The sequence below is a fragment of the Leuciscus leuciscus genome, assembly GCF_965113295.1.
Source record: "Leuciscus leuciscus genome assembly, chromosome: 13".
NCBI lineage: Eukaryota > Metazoa > Chordata > Actinopteri > Cypriniformes > Leuciscidae > Leuciscus > Leuciscus leuciscus.
This window is the reverse complement of record NC_138737.1, coordinates 39,576,117-39,597,023: the sequence shown is the minus strand read 5'-3', so window position 1 is coordinate 39,597,023 and position 20,907 is coordinate 39,576,117. Positions and strand designations below refer to the sequence as shown.

Here is a 20,907-nt window from a genome sequence, read left to right as displayed (position 1 = left end):
TTTTATTTATTTCTCTTTTTCTGTAATGATGTATTTGGTATGTATGTATTTTGTATATTTTGTACCTGGTCCTGGGCAGTTTGTATTAGCTCGGATGTGTCAACAATGTTTAAACCCTGCAAATGTCAAAAAGCTTCAATAAAAAAAATTAATAAAAAAAAAATAGCAGATCACTGATCAAAAATGTTTTGTTGTGCTGTAGTAAAATATATTACTATATTATAATTTTGTAATATATATGAAAAACATGGGGTGTCCAAAACGTTTTGACTGGTAATGTATGTTTTGGAATTTGGATGTTTTTTTCTTAGTCAGAAAAGGCCTTCCTCCCTGCCCTAAAGCCCAGACAGATGGAGAATACGAGAGATAGCTGTGTGTGTATGGTCTACGTGTGTGTAGTCCTTGTGTGTGTAGGGAGAAACCATTGTTTGCCAGAAAAAGCTGCAGCTATTAATGTTAATGTTGCTGTCGGCCTCTTGACAGCCCTGACCAGTTTTCTCTTTGTCTTTTCATCGATTTTAGAGGGACACTCTGTTCTTGATATTGCTGTTGTTGTGTCTTACTTTCTCCAGTTGATGACTGTCTTCATTTTCTATCTAATGCCTGGGGAATGTTTTGTAACCCTCACCTAAGCGATACCTTCAGCAAAGAGACCCCATCGATGCTTTGTAAGCTCTTTGTGGCTCTTGTAGTAGCAGCGACCAAGATGATGTCAGAAATATCTTACAAGAACAGTTAATCAGAGTCACTTCAGGTGAAAACAAGTGTGTAACTACACAAAAATGTTGATGATTAAAAAATAAAACAGCTTGATGATTAGTTTCATCTGAACAGTCACCCACCCAGTTATTAAAGGGCGTGCACATTTATGCTTTTGGGTTGGTTTTTTTTTCTTATCTCTTTTTTCTGAAATGTGTCACTTAGATTTTCAGTGGCATTGCTTAAAGGGACACTTCACCCATTTGCATTAAGCTTTGTATTGTTAGAAACCCAGTCATATATTATAATAAACGTGGATTTTTCATTAATTTTTCCCTGAGATGGGAGAAATAAGGATTTAAGTGTTTTACTTCCTGCTTATTATGACGTAAAAATCATCATTTTGCGTCATAATAAGCAGGAAGTCACATTTCATTGAAAAGTGTAGAGACTACAAACACTAGCTCCTCATTATTCCAGGGGGCGGGACCCGCTCACGCTACAGGCCTATTACAGATCAGTGGGTGGGACTTCACTTTCTGAAACTAAAAGCAATATCCTCCATCTTGTTTGGAAGCTAAGCTAACAGGCACTGTGGAGCAAGCTGTGAAGATATGACAATAGCGGAGGGTAACGTTACTCAATATGATGTAGAAGAAGAGGATTTCGGAAGTCTGATGCTCGAATCAGGTGTTTGTGGCTACCTTTACAAGCCGCATAGCGAAGAGCAGCCGAGGCAGAAGACCTGCCTGTCGCGGACGAGAAGCCCAGACTGGCTCGAGCTGGGGGCGGACTGGTGGCGCCGGTGATCTCACTATGCAACTACGAACCGCTACGAACACAGAGATAGAGTCCGTCTGCTGCAAAGCATTTAAACGATGCCAATTTCTCCTGGACGAAATCTCTGAATCACACGAGGACACGGACGTTTGTGTTGTGAACCATCCTAGTTTCGCACCGCATCTGACTGAACATCCCGGTAACGTAACCATGCAATAATTCACCACTTCGAAAGAAATACAAATGAGGAGTAATTCATTAATGAGTTCGCCAACTAACTAACGTTAGACATTTTGTGTGAAATGAATTTCAAGCTCCGGTGGTAGCTAGCCTTATGGACGGATGAGTGATTCATATGCGTCAGAGTCTCACTAGTAGCCTTGTTGTTTTCAACTGCGCTCTCTAACTGGTAGGCGCGGCTTGGGAGTGGCCTCCTAGGGCAGCGAAGCAAGTGCATTCTGGGAGTTGTTGTCTTTCATCCACATAAGCCAAAAATACATTTTCTGGCTTTTCTCAGTCTAGAAAGCTCCAAATTCAAAAATAATTTCACATTTCTTCTACATAAATGACCTATTTTAAATACACATTCATCTTTCCAGAGGTGAAGTATCCCTTTAAGGCCTGTGGAGAAAGTCAAGCTTTTAAAGTTGTTTATATGTGGTGTTTTTAATGTGCTTTAAGACAAACCATGTGTAAATTCATAAGTCGACAGCATTGCTGAGTATTTCCTCCTTAAAACTGCAGTGAACCAAAGACAGTCTCAAAAACACACTTTGAAATCGCTGGTGTTTCTGACGTCACAAACTACCTTGTAACCAATCAGATCAACGTGTGATCGTCAACCAGTGGATCTCTGAGCTGAGTGAGTGAGTGGAGGCGGGGCTCATTTGCATATTCATAGAACCACGTATACTATTTTAACGATTTTTTTTTTAAATATGTCATTTTGGTGATCAAAGATGAGTTTTAAGGGATACAATTATCAACTACAGGGAGACTTTAAGTTGTAATTTTTACATTAAAGGTGCAAAAGTCATTTTTTTACATCACAAAAAACAGCCGTTTTAACAGGGGTATGTAGACTCTTTAATTACAACTGCACCACACAAAATCAAACACACAACACACACAAAATATAAAATACCCTATGGCTGCTGGGAAAGTAAGATTTGGGTGGGAAGAAATATTGAATTTCAAAACAGTTTAAAAATAAAAACATAAAGACATAAAAAATAAAGCATTTAAAATTAACTTCTGAAAGCAGTTGTTTCTCCGCTTTACTTTGAAAGTATTAAAGCTGTTTCGTAACTGAAGTCACCAAATTACAAAAACACTATTATCCTCCATTTTAACACACAGTATTTGTAAATACTCTCCAATTTTCTTTTTAAACACAGCCATATATTCATTTCACAATTCTTTCACAATGTTTCTTCAGGTCCATATTGAATATTTTGCAGTGCCAACAATAAATGCAATAAATGCAGTCACTCGACTGTGGCTGATAATCTCAGAGACAGCTTTCAGATCCTCAGTTCTCATCTTGCTGGATCTGTCTGCTGCTTTTGACACACTAGATCCTCCTGTCAACCCTCAAGATGAAAGGCATCTCAGGAAAATTCTTACCTCTCAGTCTGTCCTTCAGGGTGTCTTGGAGGGGTGAGTCTGAACCTTGGACAGACAGGTTAAACTTCACGGACCACATTGCTAGAACTGCCCTGTCCTGCAGGTTTGCCTAATACAACATTAGAAAGATCAGGCCCCATATCGGAGCTACACAGCTCCGTGTCCAAGCGCTTGTTCTGTCCAGACTGGACTGTTGTAATGCTCTCCTGGCTGGTCTTCCAGCATCACTGTCAAACGTCTGCAACTGACCCAGATGCTGCAGCAAGATTGTCTTTATCAAGTCGAACTTCAACTTGACTTCAAGTCAAGTCGAAACACGCGTCACTCTCCTCTACTCCAAAAATTGCACTGGCTGCCAGTTGCCGCTCGTATCAAATTCAAGGAAGGCACTGATGTTTTCCTACAGAACAACTGGCTCTGCAGAGTCTGCACCCCTATACCTAAACTCACTACTTCAGACATACACGTGCCCTCCAGAAGCTTGTGTTCTGCAAGTGAACTGCGCGTTGTGGTGCCATCATCCCAAAGAGGCACAAAATCATTTTTACGGACCTGGACCTGGACCTTCATCAGTCTTTAGCCATTTTCAAGAAACTGCTGAAGACACATCTTTTGCGTCAACACTTGACCCATTAATACTAACACATACTATTCTATATCTATGTATACACAAATGTATGTATTTTATATGATACATCATTTAATTAATACGTTTTTTATTTTATTCAAGCAATTAAAAAAACAACAACTTTGGTTTAGCATTTCAAACGTGGGGGAATAACATTATTAAAAAAAAATCTTTGTGCTTCGTGAAAGACGCTTTAAGAAATGAATATTCATTGGCCAAGCCAAGCCAAGCCCCGCCCCTCAGAATAAGCCAATGGGCGCAGAGGTTTGATGTCATCTCGAGGAAGTGTTCGCTCGTGTATATATGACAGCTGAAGAGAGACTGTTGAAACCTGTTAGCTTTTGATCCGTCCAGAAACATATAGCGATGGAAGTATTAATATTCTACATCCAGAGTCACAGGGGATAACGCCTGCTGTATTGCTAGCCTTATAGTGGGCTAAACATCAGCTGTTTTTTTTTTTGTTTTATTTGAAAGGATCGGGATCGAGCCCGTGTGAGGTACAGTACTGTTTCTCTCATTAGCGGCTAACTCATTAAACCTGTGCTTAAATGCGTTTATTTCAGAACTCTTTTGTCAAACTGAACCGTTTATAACGATAGCGTATTGTGGCTCGTGTATGATTGTGGTCATCGCAGGTGTATGTATTGTTTTTGAGTCGGATCACGACAAAAATGCTGTCTAGACGAGCTTAGAAACAAGATTTTCCACTAAAGAACAATCCGTGTGTAAACTTTCAGGCTTTGTGTAATAGTATAATGAAGACTCAGTTTATTGTGTCATTCCGTGTCAACTCACCCAGAGCCAGAGTTCACCAGGTGCAGTGTTTGATTTTGATAATCTAGTGAAAGAAATACATAAATGAAGAAGAAGAGACAAAATATGAAGTGTCATGGATGTATATTTGCTGAGTAATTCACTATTTTGTAGAAGGGTGTTAAAATGACCATTTTCACATGAGATTTGGAGGGTTTTTACCCCCAAATTACAGGGGGTAAAAATTACTTAAAGGGACAGTTCACCCAAAAATGAAAATTCTGTCATAATTAACTCATTAAATTCCATAGTATATCTTTTTTTAACCTATTATGGAAGTCAATGGGTGTCGTAAACTGTTTGGTTACCAACATTCTTCACTCCATCTTCATTTGTGTTCAGCAGAAGAAACAAATTCATAGAGGTTTGGAAAAACTTGTGGGTGAGTAAATAATGACAGAATATTAATTTTTGGCTGAACTTTCCCTTTAAGAAAGATGGCAGCAGCATTACTTTATTTTATACACAGAGAATGGTTGGTCTATTAGTCAAATCTGCTGACTTTAGCAATCATTGTTACATAACAGTGACAGTTCAAAAATGGGGAAAAGCACTTCTTGTGTTTGCATGCCTGTAACCCAGGAATTATTTAAGATCTCTTAAAATACTTTTAGATTGCAACTCTTAACAACATTTCTTTTGTAATCTTATATTTTAAGGCTCAATATGGGTAATTTCAAGAGATATGGGGATCTCCATAAGTAAATTGTACACATTTTCAGTGCTCAAAAACCTCATGTGGATCACTTTGCATACAGCCGATGCTTTTTTCTTTTAAAGAGGAATATATGAAGATCTAATAATGTTGAAGATATAAATGTAGGCCTATCTCGTTTTTAACTATCAACATAATTGCTAATTTCAAGACTACCTGTAGGAGTGGTCTGAGTTTGAAACTGTGGCGCTGTTTGCATGAATGTTGGTGCGTTCAAGTCATGTCGAAACATTGTACTTACAAGTTGGACGTAAATACGAGTGTGAAGCTCAGGCTTTTCTTTAAGCCCCGATCTTTACGAGTTGGGGTGTGTCAGTGAGAAACGTGATGGAATATCACAATACTTACAGATATTTAGCAGTGTTTGTTGCCAGGCTTTTTTTATTTACAACAAAATCAGCTAATTCCCTCCACAAAATATAGCAGCATTGTAATATAACACTACAATATGTTACGATAAACTTTACAGTGGCTTAATAAACTAATTAAAAACATAAAAAAGAAACCTGATGCACATTCTTTGTTCTTAATTTTTTTTTGAAATAGTTTAAAATCATTGCTGTATTTTTGCGTAGTTAATTAAGAGAAGGTACAAAAGTGACCTTGACGAAAGTGACTTGAATGCACCTGATGGCGTAAACACGACTTCCCACCTCGTAAATACGAATTTCCAGGAGGACTTCACTGTAAAAAATGTATTGTTGGCTTAACTTAAAAAAGTAAGTTGCCTTAAAGGAACTGTATGTAAGAAATGTATTTCAATTAATCATAAAATGGCCCTGATATGTCACTACACATTAAGAAATCATGTTCATTTCAAATACTTATATCACTGACAACAGTAGTCCGGCCAGGATATTGTCATTTAAAAGTGAAGTTGCAGTCATTTGAAAGTGATTGCAGTACCAGTTTTGGCCACAATCTTACATACGGTTCCTTTAAAATTGAGTTTATTGACATTTACATTTTTAGTTAATACAATGAAGGAGATTGGTTTAATTAACAGAAACTCAAAATATGATGTTATCTGAAACACATTCATTATCTAAGTTGGTTTGACAAAAGAAAAAAAAGTCTGCCGTGCATAATAGCACCAAATGAATAGAAAACACAGTATGTTTTCTATCATGTGCCGTGCACGTTTGCGATGACGTAAGATGAACACAAATGCACCAGGGTTCAATAGAGTCAAGTTTTAATCGGGGAACATTGTGCTCCAAACGTGTCCGGTGTGAAAGCTTCCTGAATCTGCAAGTGTTCCCAGCTCAAAAAAAAAGAATACTTGCAAAAAATACCACAGAGAGAGCAACTATTTGACTTTCTGACCTTAAGAACTTGCTTAGTGACAGTTTCAACATTCAGGTCATTGTATTGCAGGTGCGCAGAACATAGACCATTTCAAGAAGTGGACCATTGTTGCTCTCTGTTAAGTGTGTTGTTTAGTTGTTTTCCTGAATGCGGCATGTGTCATGTTAGTGTGTGTAAGACTGGCAGAAACTTGGCACTGTGAGACTGTGTCTTTCTGTGTGTATGCAGTGTGTTTGTGAACTGATGCTCATATTTTGTCTTTTTGTTCCAACTTTGCCATCCAGATGGAGAATTCTGGCGAGTCTAAATGGACACTAAAGTCAGATGCGAGCTCAGAGCCTTTTCCCAAGTGTTGCTCAGCCTGTGATAGCAGTGAGGAGCCTTTCCGTGGGAAAGTCTTCCGGAACAGGACTAAAACCAGGAGTATGTCTATGCCATCAGCACATTGCTCCGCTAAGTTCAGGTAAAATAACTATTTAGACTTAAAGGGGAACTATTATGCAAAAAATACGCCATAGCTAGTTTATTATAGCTTGTCAAATTTGCACCCAATTTGGGCGTGAGCAAAAACAGAAGAGGAGCCTTTACAGCTCGTGCTCCGGATACTCCGGCAATAGCAAAACTGGAGAATGTCACGCAGCCACACTGTCATATATTGCAGATTGTCACCAGTCATGGGCGGAGCTTATCTGGAATCACTTGTTGTTTATGATTTATGGAAGGGCTGGGTGATAAATCGATTTTAGCGATTAACTCGAATGTGTAGTTTACATAGATTTGTTTGAATGAAAATCGGTTTTCTCTTTAACATTCGCCAACGCTCCCCTCTGGGCTCCCGTAGCTCCGAACGGGCTCAGTCCTCCCCCCGCGCGTTTGCCATAGAGATACACAAACAACATGGCAAATGAACAAGACATTTACAAACTGAATCCGCTGATCTCTAACAGAGTTCAAGCGGCACGTGAACCGATCATCTGTTACTCTTTACTACTAGTTAATAGTAGGCTAAATAAACACGAATGATCAATAGATAATTTGAAAGATACAGTTCAACTTACCGAAATGAAATAAAATTGATTGATCAGTGTTTTTCAACTGCGGAAAGAGGTCCATAAAACAGCTGGAGAACAATACGTCACGTAACGTTACTTTCACCTCAGGAAAGCCTTTTAATGACCATAGCACGTTAGTTGGACTTTAAAAAAATTGCTGTAGAGAGGAGTATTTTGCTAAATATGATAACTATATTACATATTTATTATATTTTTACCTATATCATTAAAATATTATAATGTTGTTATTATAAATAAAAAAAACCAGTATGTTTAATTTGAGATGTTATTTTTAACCTTTAATAATAATACCAGCTGACAGGGCTCTGTATGTTTACAGCATTAGGTGAGATTTTGTATTTATTTATTTTAGAAAAATTAACATGCATCTACTGTACCTAATATTTATCCAAAGGAATCGATATTGAATCAAGATCAGAATCAAATCGCATAAGAATTGAATTGAAATTGTGAAAGCAATAATAAAAACAGTAGCATACCAGTCATTGTACCATGTAAACATTGTGTTGTCACTAAACTTAATAAAATTCTGTTTAGTTACCAAATGTTTTGACAATCACAATACACTTATTGTGATGTAAGTTTTTATTGTAATTAAAAATTTTTTTTACAGATCAAATCCCAGAAGGGAAAATCAAAACAAAATAAAGTTAAAACTTGTTTTGAACTATTTCTTTGTCATTTGCAGATTGATTTGTAGATTATTTAGGCCATATCGCCCAGCCCTAATTTATGGGGATTATAAAAAAAAAAAGGAGTGGGTGGATTTGACATCACCAATTCATTCTTCAATTTTGCTGGAAGTATATCAGGGGCCTTTAGACTCAAAGTGCCTTTAATCGTGTCTGTTAGTATATATATTTCAGTTGAGAAGGTGTTAGTGCTGTTTTATTGGAAAAGAAACACAGTCCTGAATGGATTCAACTGCAAGTTACTTTAGGCAAAATTATTTAAAAGCCAAGGACATGGGAGAACTGAATGGATGGTCTGCAGTATACAGCTTTCTGAAATACACAACTTATAGCTATGACAGTGAAACACCTGTTTGGATGATGCATTACAGTGTCACTATCAGTTTCTCTCAGTAGTAGTTTCCTGGTAAGAACCTGATCTATAGCCTGATCTCACCAATTGTGTATATATAGTTTCATCCAACACACGATTGCCTTATCTTACCACATAATTTCCACAACTACAGTCTTTCCACACTTGCAACACTTCTGCTTTACAAAATGTTTTACTAGTTCTGTACTGTGATATTGAATGTCGGTAAAGGGGAAGACTGCTTCTTTTTTTCTTTTTTTTATTACTTTCTTTAAAGTAGAAAACTTTTTACTTTTTCCTATACACCATATATACCACTGCAGTCCTCCAAAAGTTTAATGCACCATTTTAAAAGTTCATAACTAGTTTATACTGGGGGAATACTGTATATATTATCATTATCATTATTTTATTTCACTTTATTTTACAGAACAACAGATATAGACATAGTCCTCTTTCATTTTAATGCATGTTTTCACTGTGCAATGTGTTTCTAGAGCCACCAATTTGCGATGGGACCATTGTGCTTGGACCCGTTATCGCTGCCTGCAGCTATATTATGCACTTAAAATTAGAGGTCCATGCTATAGTCATGTTTGTCATCTTTCTGCTCTTTTAAAGGAGGACACAGTCACTTCATGGACCAAGCCCTGTCACCACATTCGGGCCCAAAGCCTGCATGCTGAAGAACCCTAAAGCTGTCATGTGAGTCGTTTTACTACGGTTGCCTTTTACAGCAGATGCCGAGGTTAAATCATTGTGAAGAGTGTTGACTATAGTAAGCATAAAAGATTGCAGCACTGAGACTGTAGCCCAGCACAGTCATGTCTGTTACGACCACGAATGCAATGATCTCACAATTTCACTAATGCTTTCATCATAACAAACACAATGTAAAAAGAGTTGTAAACCGCATCATTGATTAAAATGGGGGTTTTGGCAAGAGCTGCACTGAACGGAAGTGCTTTTCGTAACGGATGATTTTCATTTCTACTAAGAGGAAGAGTTTTGATGGTTTAGTCACTGGCTTGATTTATGCCCGGTTTCACAGACAAAGCTTAAGCCTATAGAAGGTTTGCGTTGATGTCACTTTCCCACAGGAACACACTCCCTCAGCCGGACTGAGTGGCAGAAGAGCTGTTGAGTGACTGGAGTTAATAGAGGAAACTGTGAAAACACGAGTAAAACAAACGATTATCAGTTTAAACTAAAGCTCGATATAGTGTTCCTTACAACCTACCAAAGATCCAGTGATCCAGTGATCCATAGATACTGACATGCCGCCAGGAATCATGTTTCCTGACATTTATATGAGCCTGATTTCAACACCGGGGAAATACATAAAGCAAATTTGCCGGTGAACGCTTTATATAAATACAATATAGATCTAAATCCATGTGATCACTGACATCAATGTTATATACATCATCATATCATCCAGCACTAAAACTTGTATAGTTTTTTGTCAGTGTTTATTTAAAAACATCCAATTATGCCGAATATACGATGGTAAATATTTAATTGATGAGTTGTTGTCAATACAATATATAACAATACAATATATAGGGTATGATTTTTATCCCTAAATCTAGCATATTGACACAAAATGATATCTGCAAATCCACCTTTCTCTGCCTGGATCCAGTTGTTTCTGTGATTTGCAGAGATCCATTTGCTTCTCTGTTCTGTAGCTTTCGGCAGTCCGTAAAAATATACCTCAGATTTCCTGTCAAATCTAGTTGTACTGTCAATCTCAAAGCTTTTTCCCGTTTTAGATGTGTTTTGTGTGTTTTTCGCGGCATTCACACTGAAAACTAATGCTGTTGCTCAGTGTTTCTGCCACTCAGTGTGTAACCGCAGTCACCCCGGCCGACGGTGACGTCACGCGCATACCCTCTATTCTCAGACTAAAAAGCATGTGAGCTATCTTAACTGAAAGCAACTTGCATTGACATATGCACAACAGTAATGTTTTTTTCTAAAAAAAACTAAGACGTTAGTTTTCTAAGACGTTTATAAAAGCTACTTAAATATCCTAATTTAACTAAGGCCTAATCCTGACTTAATCTATCTAAGGCTTGTGTGTGAAACCAGGTCATAGTGATGCTTAAACAGCATTAAATGATTATGTGACTAAGAACGTCTGACTCTGCACGAGTCTTTGCGTATCAAAAATCTCTTATCACAGATTACATATTAGAATTAACATTGTTTCTTACATGTTGCGGCGTTACTATCAGGACCATCTTTCTCTCAGAGTCTGTTTGCAAAGCCTGTGCCAAATTGTGGCTTGTTTACCAAATAATCCACAGTGAAATGAACAGTTACAGAACAAATAATACTCTACTTTGACATTTACATAATTGAAAATAAACAGCTGTTCTTCTAATTCCTTAGGATCCTTAATGCAGTAATTTAGACGGAGTAATTCTCCTGTCTGTCCTTATTACTGTACTTACAGTGCGATGATGTAGCTGTTGTTACTCACTCTGCTGATGTCTATTACGTCATAAAAACACAAGGAAGTAAATGAGTCAGCCTGGTTTCAATAAGATCTCTTCTTGGACTTACAAGGAAGTCAGTTTTAATAGTATGTGTTGGGGGGTTTACTGCACAATGATCAGTTGCATAAAAAAAAATTAAAAAAAATCTTTAATCCTTAACATGTTTAAATATTCTTTCATCACCCACTGAACTTCAAATGTTAAATGTAACAACACTATATTGTAGAGGTGTAACAATATATCACAATACAAAAATGCAACAATATGTATCGCGGATGGTGACAATATGTGTTGTGTATAATTCACCCAAAATGAAAATTACTGTGAGGAAAAATAATCACGTTTACAGAGTTTTAGTGTCAGTACTACATTAAACTACTATATATAATGTTTAATATAATGTATAATAATGCAATGGGGGAATATTTGTGGCTCCTGATAATGCCAAATATATTATGTTACCAGTAAAAGTGGGCGACATTATTTTAAATATATCTAGTCAGAGACAGAGCAAGCATATTCATCTAAAAATATACTGTATTTTTAGCTTCAGAATCATGAATATTGTTATTCTGGTGTCTCTATTGTCCTGTGCATTGGGTTTCCTGCACCAATTCCAAGCCTATTCATTTACACACACAATGAAATACCAAATTTAGCATTTTAAATCAACAGTACATTTTTTGTTTACCTTTTACCATATGTCTTGGAGTATCGTGATATGTATCGAATCGTGACGTGAGGGTATCTTTACACCCCTACTATATTGACAAAAGTGTGTTGTTCATATCTATTCACTCAGGCATATACAAGATCCAGCCAGTCAGAGGTTGACATGGAACAAGCCACCCAAAAGTGTCCTTATTATAAAGAAAATCAGAGACGCCAGTCTGCTACAGCCTTTCAAAGATCTCTGCGTTTTTCTGACACAGGTGAGAGGACAGAATAAAAAAGAGAAAATGCAGATGTGGCAGTGCAGTGTGTGCATCAAAGGGAAAAGATGGTTCAATGGAAAGCAGTGCTGATGATGATCTGCAGTTAATAGAGGTTCCCTCACAATATTGCGATCTTCGTGGCCATTGAATAGATGCTGAAACTGTTTCAGCTACGCACTGGTACGCCGGTATTTAAAAAATTCATATTGTACGTGGAATATAGACCAGTATACTGGATGAACCGGTGTACCAGCCAGCAATACTGTGTAATATGCACATTCCTAAAGGCCACATCTGTTTGTAAATTTTTGGCAAATTTGAATGAGCATCTTTGGTATGTCACTGATTGCATTAACAAAAATGCTTTTGTAAAGTGTTTTTTTTTATTTATTTTTTTTATCAGTTGAGTAAAATCAAAGCATAATGTTTACTGACATCTGTTCATATTTGCTCTTTTCTGTCATTGTGTTTGTTTGGCTTCTAGCAAAAAAATATGATTGTTTATGTGGAGAGAAAAGTCATTGAAGATCCAGCCATTGCTAATGAGAGCTTTGTCTCCGTCAAGAAGAACTTTTGCACTTTTAGAGAAGGTGAGGATTTATCCAAAAGTACTTTGTTATACCTCGTGTAATTTGTTTTGTGTGTGTGCGCTTCAGTGTGTGAATGCATTGATGAATACATAATAGAATATTATCAAATTGTGTGCTGTCAGTTGAATATATTTCCATGACTTTTACACAACCACGTAATGTGCAACTTTGAAACTGTTACAATTATTTTAAAGTCCCTCTGTAGTCAATCATTTTATCCTTTAAAACTCATATTTGATCACCAAAATTACATACTTAAATGTTTTTTTCCTTAAAATATCTTGAATGTAACTCGACACTCTCATTTAGAATGCGCGGTTCTATGAATATGCAAATGAGCCCCGCCTCCACTCACTCACTCAGCTCAGAGGTCCACTCGTTGACGATCACTCGTTGATGTGATTGGTTACAAGGTAGTTTGTGACGTCAGAAACACCAGCGATTTCAAACCGTGTTTTTGAGACTGGTTCTTTGGTTCACTGCAGTTTTAAGAAGAAAATACTCAGCAATGGTGTCGACTTATGAATTTGGTTTGTCTTAAAGCATATTAAAATCACCACATAGACATATAAACAACATTAGAAACTTGATTTTCATCACAGGGGGACTTTAAACAGTTAATTAGAAGTAGTTAAACTACAGTATAATCGACCTTGAATTGACAGAAATAGGCAGCTACGTTTAGTTGACGACTGTTCTCCAATATTTAAGGGAAGCCATTGCAGTGATTATAAAATCTGCTTAGGACTTAAAAACGGAAGTGTTCCTGAGTAAAGATGTAATGTGTAAAATTTACATGTGACCTGTTGACATGTTTCATAGATTATGATGATATTTCCAATTGTGTCGACTTCATCATTTGCTTGGGAGGAGATGGGACTTTGCTGTATGCTTCCTCTCTTTTCCAGGTTTGAAAATCTTTTCTTAACTGATATAATATTGACAGAATAATGAGAATCTAAGTGTACTGACCAAAAAATATGTAAACTTCCATAATGTCGATAAAGGTCGAGGTGAAGTGATCCCTCGATGTTGCAATGCTTACTATGTTCGGTTTCTGCGATTTAATTTAGTGTTTTTCTTTCCAAATGCCTTTCAAAAGCATAATTTATGCAGTTTGGAATGCAGTATTTTTTGTGAGTGAGTGAGTGAGTGAGTGAGTGAGTGAGTGAGTGAGTGAGTGAGTGAGTGAGTGAGTGAGTGAGTGAGTGAGTGAGTGAGTGAGTGAATATTTTTTAGTTGCGAGTATATTTTTTAGTTGCGAGTGAGTGAGTATATTTTTTAGTTGCGAGTGAGTATATATTTTTTGTTGTGAGTGAGTGAGTATATTTTTTTGTTGCGAGTGAGTTAGTGAGTGAGTATATTTTTTAGTAGTGAGTGAGTATATTTTTTAGTTGTGAGTATATTTTTTTAGTTGCGAGTGAGTGAGTATATTTTTTTGTTGCGAGTGAGTGAGTATATTTTTTTGTTGTGAGTGAGTATATTTTTTAGTAGTGAGTGAGTATTTTTTTAGTAGTGAGTGAGTATATTTTTTAGTTGTGAGTGAGTATATTTTTTAGTTGCGAGTGAGTATATTTTTTTTGTTGCGAGTTAGTGAGTGAGTATATTTTTTAGTAGTGAGTGAGTATATTTTTTACTTGTGAGTATATGTTTTTAGTTGCGAGTGAGTGAGTATATTTTTTAGTTGCGAGTGAGTATATTTTTTTAGTTGAGTGAGTGAGTATTTTTTTTTTTTGTGAGTGAGTATATTTTTTTAGTTGCGAGTGAGTATATTTTTTAGTTGCGAGTGAGTGAGGTGAGTGAGTGAGTATATTTTTTAGTAGTGAGTGAGTATATTTTTTGTGAGTGAGTGAGTGTATATTTTTTAGTTGCGAGTGAGTATATTTTTTGTTGTGAGTGAGTATATTTTTTAGTTGCGAGTGAGTGTATTTTTTTGTTGTGAGTGAGTATATTTTTTAGTAGTGAGTGAGTATATTTTTTAGTTGCGAGCGAGTATTTTTTTTGTTGTGAGTGAGTGAGTATATTTTTTTGTTGCGAGTGAGTTAGTGAGTGAGTATATTTTTTAGTAGTGAGTGAGTATATTTTTTAGTTGTGAGTATATTTTTTTAGTTGCGAGTGAGTGAGTATATTTTTTGTTGCGAGTGAGTGAGTATATTTTTTTGTTGTGAGTGAGTATATTTTTTAGTAGTGAGTGAGTATATTTTTTAGTTGTGAGTGAGTATATTTTTTAGTTGCGAGTGAGTATATTTTTTTTTGTTGCGAGTTAGTGAGTGAGTATATTTTTTAGTAGTGAGTGAGTATATTTTTTACTTGTGAGTTTATTTTTTTAGTTGCGAGTGAGTGAGTATATTTTTTAGTTGCGAGTGAGTATATTTTTTAGTTGAGTGAGTGAGTTTTTTTTTTTTTGTGAGTGAGTATATTTTTTTAGTTGCGAGTGAGTATATTTTTTAGTTGCGAGTGAGTGAGTATATTTTTTTACTTGCGAGTGAGTGAGTGAGTGAGTGAGTATATTTTTTAGTAGTGAGTGAGTATATTTTTTGTGAGTGAGTGAGTGAGTGAGTGAGTGAGTGAGTGAGTGAGTGAGTGAGAGCGGTCACAATTGTCACTCTTTGTTAATTATGGTATCTGTAATCATAATCTTGATTATCAATGTATTTTGCGCCCCTGCTCATTTGCATAAAATTAAACTTTTATTTTCACTACATTGTACATGCTCACCTTATGATGTTTATGTTGCCAGAGATTGCAAACTCAAATTGAAATGAAGTGACTTCTTGTAGCTTTGTTACTAGAAATTGCTGTCAGTGTGAACACCCTTTAAAAGCCTAAATATAAATGTGTGTGTGTGTAGGAGAGTGTGCCCCCTGTCATGGCCTTCCATTTGGGTTCTCTGGGATTTCTTACACCATTTAACTTCGACACATACCAATCTCAGGTCAACCAGGTTATAGAAGGTAAGTCATTACACAGTAAGAGGACATCTGGTTTTTCACAGTTTATATTTGTGACACTTTTCTCAGGTTCCAGGTGGTCAAAACGGTCTGAAATATTGGGACTTTCCAATCTGGTTTCTTTCAATAATCTTTACACTTCTGCAGCTGTATTGTGCTTCAAAGTATCGATTTATAGGAATGCTATTGCTCTTGTGTCACAGTAGTGAGGTAAATTGCTTTATGAAAACTGCTTTACCTGGGACCAACAATAGACATCAGTTCAATCTAATAGATTTTAGAGTGATTTTAGAAGTTCAGCATGTAAAATCAAATGGTTACACTTTATTTCGATGGTCCACTTTAGACATTCTACTGACTAGAAGTAACTTTGCAACTACTAACAGTCTACTAATACTCTGAGGGTTAGTTGACATGTAGTTGCAAAGTTGCTTATAGTTAGTAGAATGTCTAAAGTGGACTATTGAAATAAAGTATAACGGATACTTTTTTTTATTATGGCTTGTTTGGATTCACACCATCCTTCTTTTCATGAAAACCATAGCTGTGTTTCAAAATCTAGTTCGCTGTCTACCTAGACAGCTGACAGCATTGTTTTCATGCAGTGTAGAAATGTAATGGCTGTATGTGTAGAGGATTTATGCAGTGTTTTCTTCTTCTGTTTGTAGGAAATGCTGCGATTATTTTACGCAGTCGACTGGAAGTGAAGGTAGTGAAAGAGTGCAGAGAGAAGGGACCTGTGGAGGAATCGAGCTTAATCATCACTAACGGAGACTCTGAACCCAAACACAAAACTATGCAGTATCAAGTGAGTGCCACATTTCCTGTAATGATACAGGGAATTACACTTCCAGTATTCTCGTTACACTAACTGTTCAGTAGCTTCTTGCAGTACATATTGGATTTTTCATTTTTAATGTCCCAACTAAGTTAAAATGTTTGTCCTTTCAATGTTTGCATGTCTGTCATCAAGCAAACCATTTAAAAGGGTCATAACATGGATTTTTTTATTATTTTAATAGAGATTTTAATTGTTCCTTGAGATTCACTTATAATGTTAATAAAGCTTTGGGGGGGTTTTGCACCAAAAACAAATGTATATGAGGAAAACTATTATTTTCAACCCTCATTCAGAGGGTCACTCTGTCTGAAATGATCCGTTTTTATTGGCTAACGTCATTGCATAGGAAACAGTATCAATGTCCTCTCACTATTGATAAAACATTATCCATATAAAACATTTACAAAGCATTATAAAATCATTTATTTGCGGTTTATGATGCAGCTGCTGTCCAATCCAATACAGTCGCTGCTTCATCTTTCAACAAAAGATTCTTTGCGAACTCTCCATTACACTGTGCCTCACTGACTAAATAATATGCTCTGAACAAACATATAATCTGAGACGCCATTAAAATGAACATCCACTTGTTTCTGTCGCTGAGATCCTTCTGAATTCTGTACAGATACGCAAACAAGCTTTTTAAACGGTAGGCTCAAAGTGAACGTTCTTTCACTCTTCCATTTGTCCTGTTGTTGACAGACTCAAGCGCGTGGAGTTCGTCAGAAGCTGAAGACACATCTGTATACTGTATCAGTGTAGACAGCGTCAGTCATTATAATCTGAACACACATCTGTATACTGTATCAGTGTAGACAGCATCAGTCATTATAATCTGAACACACATCTGTATTCTGTATCAGTGTAGACAGCTTCAGTCATTATAATCTGAACACACATCTGTATACTGTATCAGTGTAGACAGCATCAGTCATTATAATCTGAACACACATCTGTATTCTGTATCAGTGTAGACAGCGTCAGTCATTATAATCTGAACACACATCTGTATACTGTATCAGTGTAGACAGCGTCAGTCATTATAATCTGAACACACATCTGTATACTGTATCAGTGTAGACAGCGTCAGTCATTATAATCTGAACACACATCTGTATACTGTATCAGTGTAGACAGCATCAGTCATTATAATCTGAACACACATCTGTATTCTGTATCAGTGTAGACAGCGTCAGTCATTATAATCTGAACACACATCTGTATACTGTATCAGTGTAGACAGCTTCAGTCATTATAATCTGAACACACATCTGTATACTGTATCAGTGTAGACAGTGTCAGTCATTATAATCTGAACACACATCTGTATACTGTATCAGTGTAGACAGCGTCAGTCATTATAATCTGAACACACATCTGTATACTGTATCAGTGTATCAGCGTCAGTCATTATAATCTGAACACACATCTGTATACTGTATCAGTGTAGACAGCGGCAGTCATTATAATGTGAACACACATCTGTATACTGTATCAGTGTAGACAGCGTCAGTCATTATAATCTGAACACACATCTGTATACTGTATCAGTGTAGACAGCGTCAGTCATTATAATGTGAACACACATCTGTATACTGTATCAGTGTATCAGCGTCAGTCATTATAATCTGAACACACATCTGTATACTGTATCAGTGTAGACAGCATCAGTCATTATAATCTGAACACACATCTGTATTCTGTATCAGTGTAGACAGCGTCAGTCATTATAATCTGAACACACATCTGTATACTGTATCAGTGTAGACAGCTTCAGTCATTATAATCTGAACACACATCTGTATACTGTATCAGTGTAGACAGTGTCAGTCATTATAATCTGAACACACATCTGTATACTGTATCAGTGTAGACAGCGTCAGTCATTATAATCTGAACACACATCTGTATACTGTATCAGTGTATCAGCGTCAGTCATTATAATCTGAACACACATCTGTATACTGTATCAGTGTAGACAGCGTCAGTCATTATAATCTGAACACACATCTGTATACTGTATCAGTGTATCAGCGTCAGTCATTATAATCTGAACACACATCTGTATACTGTATCAGTGTATCAGTGTCAGTCATTATAATCTGAACACACATCTGTATACTGTATCAGTGTAGACAGCGTCAGTCATTATAATCTGAACACATCTGTATACTGTATCAGTGTAGACAGCGTCAGTCATTATAATCTGAACACATCTGTATACTGTATCAGTGTAGACAGCATCAGTCATTATTATCTGAACACACATCTGTATGCTGTATCAGTGTAGACAGCGTCAGTCATTATAATCTGAACACATCTGTATACTGTATCAGTGTAGACAGCGTCAGTCATTATAATCTGAACACATCTGTATACTGTATCAGTGTAGACAGCGGCAGTCATTATAATCTGAACACATCTGTATACTGTATCAGTGTAGACAGCGTCAGTCATTATAATCTGAACACATCTGTATACTGTATCAGTGTAGACAGCGTCAGTCATTATAATCTGAACACATCTGTATACTGTATCAGTGTAGACAGCGTCAGTCATTATAATCTGAACACATCTGTATACTGTATCAGTGTAGACAGCGTCAGTCATTATAATCTGAACACATCTGTATACTGTATCAGTGTAGACAGCATCAGTCATTATTATCTGAACACACATCTGTATGCTGTATCAGTGTAGACAGCGTCAGTCATTATAATCTGAACACATCTGTATACTGTATCAGTGTAGACAGCGTCAGTCATTATAATCTGAACACATCTGTATACTGTATCAGTGTAGACAGCGGCAGTCATTATAATGGCTTCTGTTTGCTGTTAAGCAACTGAATACCAATGGGTGGGGCCTATGGTGCGATGATGTAAAACGATTAGTCGATGTCTTGCTCTCGAGGCAGTCATATGCAAATGTGTTTGACCGTGTAACATCACAAATCCAGCAATATAAAAATGACCCGTTTTTGGAGCTTTAAATGCTTTGTTTATAATGAGGAGGGCTTTTTAAGCTATGAAACTTGCAGGATGTTTTAATGGTACACAGACCTATTATATATCAAAAGATCAAGGCAAATTTGATTTCTCATGTTATGACCCCTTTGCATGCAATACAAAACACCAACATTACACTAAAATAGTGCAATAAACATTAATTTAACAACATAAGATGTAACATAATATCCTAATGCACATCACTGATAACAAAAAACTAAGAAGAAATAAATGCAAAAAGCTGTTATTGTCCTACATGTAACACAACATGGTGTGGTGCTCCTCGATGGTGTCTTGTAACATTACAAACATTGAGATTGCTTTCTTTAATAATCAGCGACGCTGCCTGCACTGCAAACAAGAAATTATGCACGCTTACATTCCACAGTAAAGCACTGCATGCTGTCAAACCATTTATTAGAATAAAAGTTCAATTCAGTGCAGTAGTTTGCTCTGTGCAGTTCTCCTTTTCTTATGCAGAAATGATGTGTGTGACTGATAGTATCATGTACTGAAAGGTCATTTAGCATATTTACTTGTTGAATATCTCTGTCAGAAGGGCTAAGATTAACAACTACAATATGTGTCCATGTCACTAAGAAATGCCTGGTGTATATGACCCTTAATAATAAAAGGCTTTCTCAGTAGTTACTTGACTTTCAGGCAGCCAACTGACTAATTGATTTTAAAGGGGACCTATTATGGCCAAGATGTAATATAAGTCTCCGGCGTCCCCAGAATGTGTATGTGAAGTTTCTGCTCCACAGATCATTTATTATACCATCCCTAAAAATGCTACTTTTTGTGTGAAAGCAAAAACGTGCTGTTTCGTGTATCTTTAAATGCAAATGAGCTGCTTCTCCCGCCCCATTCCAGAAGAGGGCGGAGCCTTTACAGCTCGTGCTTCGGATACTCCAGCAAAGCACGTTTGCATAGAAAAGCAATGGACAAGTGAGATGGAAAGACGTGTTCTGTATTCATTGATACAGGATCGTGGGTGGGGTCTGTTACATCGTGATGACACAATGTATAGAAAACGCGAACGACTCATTTTGAGTCACTGTTTATGATTTATGGACAATATAATAAAAGGAGTGGGTGGATTTTTACCATTATAGGGTGGTTGTGTACACACTGCTGACACACATTTATGTTCAAATATGCATAATAGGTCCCCTTAATCCTTAATCTGATATCATGTTAATATAACCAACTTGAACAATGATATTCTTTACTTCTGAATGTTTGCTTTTTGGGCAGTTATTCACATTTACATTTACATTTATTCATTTAGCTGACGCTTTTATCCAGAGCGACTTACAATTGCTATATATGTCAGAGGTCGCACGCCTCTGGAGCAACTAGGGGTTAAGTGTCTTGCTCAGGGAC

General features: G+C 36.6%; 1 protein-coding gene and 1 long non-coding RNA gene across 3 annotated transcripts in view; one reads left to right on the top strand and one right to left on the bottom strand.

Annotated features, from left to right (window-relative positions):
• The first annotated feature begins 4,015 nt into the window (after nt 1-4,015).
• Nucleotides 4,016-20,907, top strand: part of nadka (NAD kinase a) — a 30,445-nt gene continuing 13,553 nt past the window's right edge. For both annotated transcript variants that reach the window (XM_082188759.1, XM_082188758.1), the window contains exons 1-8: nt 4,016-4,233; nt 6,857-7,035; nt 9,311-9,394; nt 11,996-12,125; nt 12,613-12,718; nt 13,541-13,626; nt 15,570-15,672; nt 16,338-16,477. In XM_082188759.1, coding sequence (XP_082044885.1) covers nt 6,857-7,035; nt 9,311-9,394; nt 11,996-12,125; nt 12,613-12,718; nt 13,541-13,626; nt 15,570-15,672; nt 16,338-16,477 — 828 coding nt within the window. In that variant the 5' untranslated portion in view covers nt 4,016-4,233. The remainder of the gene's footprint in view (nt 4,234-6,856; nt 7,036-9,310; nt 9,395-11,995; nt 12,126-12,612; nt 12,719-13,540; nt 13,627-15,569; nt 15,673-16,337; nt 16,478-20,907) is intronic.
• Nucleotides 16,484-19,149, bottom strand: LOC309513071. Its single transcript, XR_014211269.1, has 3 exons — nt 19,135-19,149; nt 17,884-18,830; nt 16,484-17,251 (listed from the first exon to the last, which is right to left on the bottom strand). It is a non-coding gene; the product is annotated as an uncharacterized lncRNA (long non-coding RNA).